Source organism: Protopterus annectens, chromosome 1.part0, assembly GCF_019279795.1.
Source record: "Protopterus annectens isolate FY-2018-M chromosome 1.part0, PAN1.0, whole genome shotgun sequence".
Classification (NCBI taxonomy): domain Eukaryota; kingdom Metazoa; phylum Chordata; order Ceratodontiformes; family Protopteridae; genus Protopterus; species Protopterus annectens.
Window position 1 is genome coordinate 677,067,530 of NC_056725.1, and position 9,612 is coordinate 677,077,141.

Here is a 9,612-nt window from a genome sequence, read left to right on the forward strand (position 1 = left end):
AGTTAGATCTTCCAAAGCCAAGTAACAAATTCAGTTTCTGCTTCCTGTTTAATTACAATAACATGTCAGGAACTAGAGACACCACCTAACACTGCTGAGTCGATACAGACTAGCTCTGCCTACTCTGCTGTTGAAGATCTAAATGATCTATTAGCAAATTTAGTTCAGGCTTCTTTCCTGTTCCCCCACCCCGCAAAAAAAAAAAAAAAAAAAAAAGCATCTGAAAGTCCTAAAGACTCTGTTTATGAAAAAAAATACTACTTCATTCGGGCCCAACAATGTGATGGGATGCTTCAGTGACACCATGAAGCACTGTCTGACCCACTGAAGTACCTGTTTAACCTCTGCCTCTTGTCTGGCATTGTGACTAAGGCATGGAGAATTTAGGTCATTCCCTCCACAAGGATGGTACTGGTAACTATATAGGTTCATAACCCACACAAGCCTTATCTCTTAATTAGAGGATCGTATTTTGGGCCATATTAATATGGTCTTAAAACAGCCTAAGGCCCCTTGACAGTTGAGTTTGAGTTTTGTGAGGGTTCGATCTCGTCTGCTTAACATGTTCAAGCTCTGAAGCCTCCAATGAGGATAAATCACTAAACACAAGTTATGAAGACCTAGCCAAAGCTTTTGATTCTATTCTTTACTCCAGCATCATAGATAAGAGTTTACATAAATTTATTAGTTATGGGTAGTAAGCTGGCCACTGACCAGTAACACCAAAGTATGATTAGGAGCACACACTACTTGAAATGGCATGTTTACCAGCAGTATCCACCAGGGCTGAGTTTTGGGGGCCACTCTTGTTAGAGTATTTATTTCTCTAATCTCAAAGCTGACATGAGATGCTTTTGTATGACTGCTTTCAGATAACTGAATCTGAAGCCATCATCAACTTGGGGCTCTCATATATTCCACAGCAAGATTTAACATGCACAAATAAATGATGCCATGACTATGATCTGGAGTTAAATGACAGTGTTGTATCATATTCTTCGGCAAACAGGAACACCTCTGCTGCTACAACAGTAGTGGCACCCCATCAGAACACAGTTATTACACACCTGGGCAACTGTGTTGATAAACTTTTATTTGACTATTGAGTAATCATAGTTAGGAAATCCCTTATTAAGGATATTTTCTACATGCCTAAGGATGTTCTTACCTTTCTAGTCACATTGTTAGGCTTGTAATTGAGTGTAATACTCTTTTTGGTCTCTCTCTCTCTCTAATATATGTGATCTTCCTGGTTTCCTTCCTTATAGAAAGGGGTAGCAAGTAATGAGCCCAGTTCTTTTTTGAAAAAGCCCAGTTCAGAGGATGCCACCCTGGCTTATCCCCATTCTGGTGTCTTTTTATTTTCCTGTTATGGTTTTAGAGAGAGCTCTAAATATACTAAAACTAATTTACACATCAGACAATGAAGTTGTAGCACAATCAGAAAAAAAAATTTCTAGACCTTCTTCCGCCAGGTCACTCGAGCCCTCCTGTAGTGTTTTAATTGAGCTAAACTGGAAAATGTAGTGAACTGTTTGATAAAACAAAAAATTTATCTCCTGCTCCAGTTGACAGTCTGTCTAAAAGCCCATTTTCCTACCACATTTGGCAGTCCTCACAGGGTCTGTTAAAGTATCCATTTCCTGTGATGCTGATATTTAACCCTCGGGAACTGAGATGGATGTTGGGAGAGTTTCAGCATCTGCTGTGTCCCCCTTCTTTGACCTTGTCATTGGTGCCATCAGTGTTGAGAAATCCTTAATGCTGGGGCTTGGGCTTGATCCTTCAGTGCCACTGTCAGTTCTGATTTTTTTTTCCGTAGGCAGTCCTTGCCTTGCCAAGGTCAGACTTCAGTCCCTGGCATCTGTAATCTCATTGTGGCGCTGAGTTGACTGTTTGTGGCTGGAATCAAGCTCCCAGGGACTGGGCTTAAGCTGACTTTCTTAGTTATGAGCCAGGCCCCAATGGATTTCAGTTTTAGCTATTCTGGTCCCAGTGCCTTCAACACAGGAAGGTATAATTCCTGACCTCAGTGCTGTCGAAGCTCGGCTCAGTCCCACCCTGATGCCTCCTTTAACCTCTGCAAAAATTGGGATTCTTTCTCACTGTTTGACTCCTGACCATCTTTCTGGATAGGACAGAGAGTTTGGTAGGCCCTGCAGCATGCCCCGTCATTCCCTGATGTGACCAGTTTTCATTTCTTGGACTAGTGTATTGTAAGGAAGGCTAAGAAGTATAATTGCAAGAGAAGGCACACTGACTCCCCATAGGAGCCCCCATTCTGGATGGAGGTTAGTATGAGAGTAGATTCCCTGCCACCCCCTCCCAGAATGACTCCAAGTTCAGAATAGTTTTGAACTTGAGGCAAAAGAGAGGATGACCCACTGACTGTACTTTCCTAAAGCTCTACATCCTGCAGGAAGCCTCTCTGCACTCTTTCCCCAGCCTTCCTGACTGTTTGTCCCAGTTAAAATGGTGCAGCTGGTGGCTAAACCTGGATTAGAGAACCCTGATGTTGACCCTATCCTGAAGTGTCTAGACAAGAGCCTTTGACCTACCAATGACTAAATGTTCTGGGTGCAGACAGCTGACTCCATTGTTAGAAGCAGCTAACCTCAAAAGCTCCTTCAACCGTCCCTCTGTGACATAGAGGGATAAAGTGCTGACTATCACCAAGATGACCAAAGTTCGGTTAGTTGGTTGTATGCTGGAAGACCTGAGCAGGGGAAGATGGGAGTGAGTGGCTGGTGTTGGCTCACCCATCCTGAGTGGATAGATTGGTGGCTGCACTAGGACAGTTCCCATAATGGAGACCCAGGCCTGCAGACAGCAAATAGAGACATAATCTAGGAACATTAACTTAAGTCAAGAAGGTGGTGCGAGCCTTATGCAGCATGTGTGGAAGCACCCACACATTGAAGTAGATCATAGTAGGGTCTTCTGTAGTAGAAAATAATGCCTACAGCAACCACTGGGGGCAGAATTAATGCTATAAGTAGAAAAAGAAAATCCTGGTGGCTCTGCAGAATGATGGCCCTGAGTAGTCTCTTGCTTCTTAGGGCATAAACAGACCAGGTGTGGCTCTTACCCAGAGAGAAGCAAATGTGCTAATAAGTCATTGGGGGGGGGGAGGGGGGGCTGATGGTTTGCTGGCAGCAGGGAACCAGAAACAAAGCCTTTTCACCACATTGTCTGGTGGTCCATCTGTTAAATAAAAAAAAATTAACAACTGATAGACCAGGTAAGCAGGTTTATATGACTTCTACCTTTTCCATGAGAGACATTAACTATCTCATATGCTATGTTTTGAGAGACTGATGGCAGGCAACTTGAACTAGCTTCTAGAAGGGTTACTAGATGGGAAATTGAAGTTTAAAATATGATACCAATTGTTAATGTCTTTGATTGCTAACCTTGCAGTATGTCTGACCCTTAATATTGCAGATGGAGCAGCTAGAGCAGAAGGTGACAGTATAACCATGCACTGCTACACTTGGCTGCATCTTGATTTTTTGAGGATGTCAGGGTGACCTTTATGAAGGTCTCTTGATGAATTGTCTCAGTAGTCACAGCAATGCTAGCAAAGATGGAACAAAAGTAGAAGAATGTCACCCCTGTTGGTGTCGGGTTTGAAACTTTTCCTTCTAGCTTTATAGAAGGCAGTGGAGCCCCTACTGTGCTCAGCCTTTGGCAGAGGCAGCAGTTTAATCACTGAAGTCTTGTCTGATTGTTCCATTTTTGATGGCAGTCAAGGGTCACTTGTCCAACCACTTGTCCAAGTGGCTAGATGGCCAACTTGAAGGAAAAGTGTATCTAGAGAATACATATTCCCTTTCAAACCCCTCCCAAACTCCAGTACCTTCATCTTCTAGACGTCTCAGCCCAACACAGAAGTGTTGCATAGTTGAACTTCAGTAAACCTAATGCTCCCAGCATTGTTAAACATTCTGTACTGTTCAGACCCAGTCATCAAATACCTCAGGCAGCTAAGACTGGATCCACTTGCCTAGACATTTTCTGCAGAGTTCCTGAAGATCTTTGCTCAACCTGCTAAACAAGTGCCAACATGAAGAACACAAGTTCTGATTTTACTATTAAGTAAACTGTCTTGGCTCTATTAATGCACAAAACATTTGTCAACCAACTGCACTTCTCTCTTTTTGAAAATATTGAAGAAATGGGTGTGTAAAAATATCTACTTGACTTATTGAAATTTCTTTCACTGTCAGCTTGATGATTAAAGCCATGTTTATCAGTGCCATTTTTCAGGTCCTCTCCAAAGCCTTCAGCACAATTTATTACTCAAGGCTAATTAGTATTCTGAGTAGCCTTAGTAGCCTTAGTCGCACAGTACAATGAAATGGTTCACAGACTCTCTCTCTCTCTCTGAATGATGGTTATTGGATGGAATAAAACTAGATCACCTTTCCTTTTTTGTAAGTGTTGAAGTGTCCTGAGGGTCTGTGCTGGTCCCCATTATTTAGTCTTTGTAAATGACATGACCCACATTTGAGAATGCAAAATTATTCGTTATGTAGATTCTAATGTTACCTTCACAGACTGCTGAATAAGAAGTCTATGTGCTAAACGTCAGGTCAGCTTAATTTCCCTTCACACTTGACTGCATAGCATTGGCCTTCATCTCAGGGTGTCAGACTAAACCGATTTTATCTTTTCATTTAAATCCGTGCATTATCCATATGTGGCTTAGTCTGCTGCAAAGTAGCTTGAACTCAAGCACATTTATTCCTAATTAAGCTTTACTGCTTTTGATTCTGTCATTGAAGCAGTGCATTATATTGAACAAGACTGTCACCTGAAGTTTGAACAGCATACCGTATCATGTATGCTGTGAAAGTTAGCTTGAAGTTAGGCAAATTCCATAAAGCCAAAATGTTTCGTACAGGGAGTGCAATAATTCTATTAACAAAATCCTTTTTATCTCTTTGATACTATGCACCTCAAGACTAGAGGCCCCTCTCCTGTGCAGCATTATCTTGAACAGGTTTTTGATTCTAAGGCATCACTGTAGAACTCCACTTAATACCTTATTTATCCCTAAAGTGCTAGTGCTTTCATTGACTTGAGTTTGGATGCTCCTTAACTTTCGTACAGTGGTCCCTTCTTGATAAAGTGCTGTACTCCTCATATTGTCACCCCTTGTCTAACAAGGTTATTTTTCCCCCACCCCAAATATAGTGACTCTGTCAGATTTCAATGTTTTCTACAGCATATGGCAGACTGTGGTTAAAACTTATCATTGGGCATATTTTCTTGGTGAAGCAATTTGACTGTGCTGAAAGACCATTTCTCAAAATACTGATTATATAATTTTAGCATTACTTAGTTCTATAAGCTTTAGTATTTCTACAAATCGGGTCCCCAAGTGTATTGTGTTTTTCTTTTTTTTTTCTTTGCTACTTTCAGTCATTTCATATTACATTAAGCCAGCCTGCTGAGATGTAGTGTAGGCCTAATGTATATGCATAATGTAATCTGGTTACATGAAATGCTAGCTACTTGCGTATTACTGTAAATGGGTTATTGCTTTTGTAATTTGCTTATTTTGTACAGATTTTTCAGTGATCACTTATTAGTGAAAATGTATAGCTTCTAAACGTTTTGTACCATCTGTACTGCACAGCTCTGTGTGCTAATATGAAATATCTAAAATTTTGTATTTGCTGTAATTTAAACTTCCCAGCTGGAGTATGATTTGTTTGGCATTTGAAATCTTGTACTGTAAAGCTAAGGAGCTCCGATCATGAGCTGTGGGTTTGCCAGTCCTCCTGAAACTCTTTAATTCAGCAGTGTAAGGGATTTCACACACTGCTCATCAGATCCTATATGTTCATTAATCCATTCTGTGATTAGCTACTAAACACAAAACCACCTCCTGGAAGCGAGAGGAAAGCCCAAATAAACAGTCAATGGAGTGCAGAACCATGAACCTTCGTAGTTCTACACTCCATTGACTGTTTATTTGGGCTTTCCTCTCACTTCCAAAAGGTGGTTTTGTGTTTTTCTTGGTTACTTTCCACCCAAGCTACGTTTGTTATCTACTTAATCCATTTCATGATCACAGGGGTGGTATCTTGGTAAGTCAAAGAAACTAATTCTCTGGAGGGTACTAGTACATCACAGGGCGCACACAGCACACTTACCCCTGTGGACACTCTCATACAGTACATACATTTGTATAGGTGGTTTAGTGGAATGCCAGTTAACCAAAGACACTTTTGGGGATGTGGGAAGACACCAAAACATCCATGAAGATTCATTGCTGACAGAGGGTGGCTGTGCAAAGAAGGCACCCAAGCCAAGAGCCAAATTATAGAACTAAGCACAGTGGGACAGCAGTATTCACCTCTACGCCACCCTCACTCATGACTTTCACGCATATGCATACAGATTATTTCTATGTGCAAATACCTGTATCTACCAAGGGATCCTTATAGTCTTTTATTTCTTTTCTTGTCAATATATGAATGAAAAATGTTAGTGAATGGTATACAGAGGACATGTAATCATTTGATGCTATCCTGTTAAATTTACAAACACCCACTGTATGTGCATAACATATCTTGTTGAAAAAGGTCTCTTTGGATAGCCCAACTGTCTTGTCAGCAAATAAATAAAAATATAAACAAAAATGGATGTTATAATGTTACCATTTCTCAGGCTTTCCAAAAAGATGCTGGACTTGGTTTTCAGTGCCGTTATTGGAGCAGTAAAAAAAAACTTAGGATACAAATAGCTGTGACTACAGTTCAAATTTAGTTCCTTGCACATGTGGGAGGGTAGAACAGAATGGAGAAGAGGCCCTGTTTATAATGGAAGGGGTCAAAACAGCAAGACAAAAGAGTAAGCAAAGAGGATGGGGACAGTACAAGTCATTTTGGAGACAGAAGTAGCACCACAGTCCATACTTCAGTCCACCTTGTAGCTTTATGCAAAGCAAATACATGGCAATAAAAAGCTATGCATTTTTGGTTGAGAACTTTTTAATATGTTGCACATTAACAGTATTTTGACTGTAGACATCCAGTGAAGATGTTGCATTTTACAGTGATGTGCAGAAACTCTTAAGTATGTGGTAGATCTTCTTGTTTTCCTAGCAGCCCTATGAGGTATACACTTGTCCACATAGCCCTGACAAGACTTTCCTGTCTGCATTTTTTTCCTCATGAGCATTTCTGTCAAAAAAATACTGGACAGCTGACCAATTTTTTAATCTCCTCTACAGGAAGAGCAGTGACGGGCCTGTGCAGAGATTTGATAAAAGTCTGGAGGAGTTTTATGCACTTTGTGACCAGGTAGAGCTGTGTCTGGTAAGTAGAATGTCAGCTGAAATGTCATCTTGAAATTTCCCATTATCCTTGAGTTATGTTTATTTTGTGGAAAAACGTGCATAGAGGGAGATATTCCCATTTTGTGCTAAAGGAGACTGCTATAACTCCAAAAGAGAAAGGTATGTTTTGTGGAATGTTTTTTAGAGTGATTACACACTCTATAAAAGCAAAACTAATGTAAAGATGAGTGTACTGGTTTAATTAGTGGTGTATATTTAATCCATAGCATTGCATCTTGGCAGTGTCAGAAGCAGAAGAATTCTTACCCCTGCCATCTTAATTTCACTTGTAAAAGAAAAAAGGTCCTCTTAGCTGCAATACAATCTCCTTTCCTGACTTAATCAATTTATAAAAAGGACTAAGGGTCAATAGCAGAAACAGGGATCCAAAAACATTTAAAAAGAAAGCAGCTTATTGCCCTGTGAAAGGGGTGCAGCCTTAAAACATCTGGGCACCTATGCATCTTTCATGTGAGGTGCATGACTTGCCAAGATTTTATCAGTACTAAGAGATTAGGGGGCAGTATTGTTTCTCTGCCATACTGACAGATTTTGATAAATGTTAGCTTAATATACTGTTCCTTGACATTCAAACAGTTGCAGCTTTTACGTGTTTAGGTAAAGTGTTTTTAGCTGTTTAGTAGCTCCACCAACACTGTTCACTTTGGGTCACTGTTAATCCATGATGCACAGAATTGTAAAAGTGAATTTTCAAACTTTTTCTTTGTGAAGGTGATGCTTTGTCTCCAGTGGTATGTGCCGGTAGCCAGTAGCCTTTCTCTTTTAATTGTATACCCCCCTCCCCCCCGAGCACAGATGCTTCCTGAACTCATTTTCAGAAGTAAAAGAAGCAAGATGGCTACATGTGAGAATCTCTGTGAATGTTTGAGTGTAGTTGTCCAAACGGTTGCATCCTGTTTCTCATGTAATCAAGATTTCAAGTATACAGTTCCTGTCCTGCCATGCGTAGTAGCAGAGTTCATACCATTTCAGTTGCTAGTTTCACCGTGTCTGTCACAATGAGTGTCTTGGGGGACTTCAGTGGGCAGAAGGACTAGGGTGTCTGGTCATCTCAAGAGTCCAGCCTGTCAACATGGTGATCGCAATCTGGGTGATTCTCTCCACCTTATCTGTTGGAACAATTGCCAGACAGTTGGACAACATAAGAGTCATTGGGTACCCTCATGCAGGAAGGTTGTGAGTTAGCCTGTCTCCTTTCAGCAGAGGCCAGGCTGTTTCATTTGTAAGCAGGATGAGTAATTCTGCGATCATTCCAGTAACCCACAGTCTCTTCTATCTATGGGGCAAGCTACAGTACAACTTCTTTGCGTCTCTACCCATTTTTTTTTCTTTGGGAGATCAACCAAGGGATATCTTGGGCCTCATTTGGTGCCTAAGGCTACTCAGTACTTTTTCCCATGATGCTACAAAAAAAGAAAATACCACAAAGTCGGTCTTTGTAGTCTCTCTGACCTTAGCAAGCACACTTACTGTGCAACATCCTTATCTTCTGGAGAAGCATTTTTGCCTGTGCCCCAGCAAAACTCTCCTTATTGCAAACAAATCCTGTATAGTCAATACATCAGACTGTGTTGATCACTAGTAATGTTAAAACATCCACACCTGTTTTGCAAAAGTCCTTCTATATGTGTAACTTGTATGAAGATGTATGTGCCTCTTTTCCTTTAGGACTATCACAAGAAACACATCTTGTACAGCAAAATGTTAATAAAATTAATATGCATAATTACACATTACTAGCAAGTTCAGAATATAATAAAAAGCAAAGAGGTGTAGCAATGTTTTGGAGAAAGACTTCCTTGATGCCCAGGATCATAATTGCAGTCAATGGTAACGCAGGAATGTTTTGTTAAGTGTCAGTATTAATAAATGGTTTGGCTTATACCCTGGAAAACAACTATTGAATACCAGGACTGGGTGTCAGGGCAACCAAACAACATTTAGAGAACATAATACAATGTTCCAAAGGTAATACAGTAATTGCAGGAGATTTTAATTGTATAATGAAAGAAGAAGACACAAATGCTAAAACACACACAATAAATCTCTACCATCAAAATTATTTACAGAGTTTGCTGACTCGTATAGGCTAATGGACATAAACACACATGCTGAACAAGATTCATTGATATTCACACATTACTCACATAGACATAACACCTTCTCCAGAATAGATAGTGTATATAACAAAAGATCATAACACAAAAATAAGCAAAGTCAAAACAATCACCTGCCCCTTC

The 9,612-nt window shown here is 40.3% G+C and overlaps 1 protein-coding gene across 2 annotated transcripts in view; it reads left to right on the forward strand.

Annotated features, from left to right (window-relative positions):
• Nucleotides 1-9,612, forward strand: part of MED29 (mediator complex subunit 29) — a 239,683-nt gene that overhangs the window by 106,501 nt on the left and 123,570 nt on the right. For both annotated transcript variants that reach the window (XM_044062119.1, XM_044062127.1), the window contains exon 3: nt 7,247-7,331. In XM_044062119.1, coding sequence (XP_043918054.1) covers nt 7,247-7,331 — 85 coding nt within the window. The remainder of the gene's footprint in view (nt 1-7,246; nt 7,332-9,612) is intronic.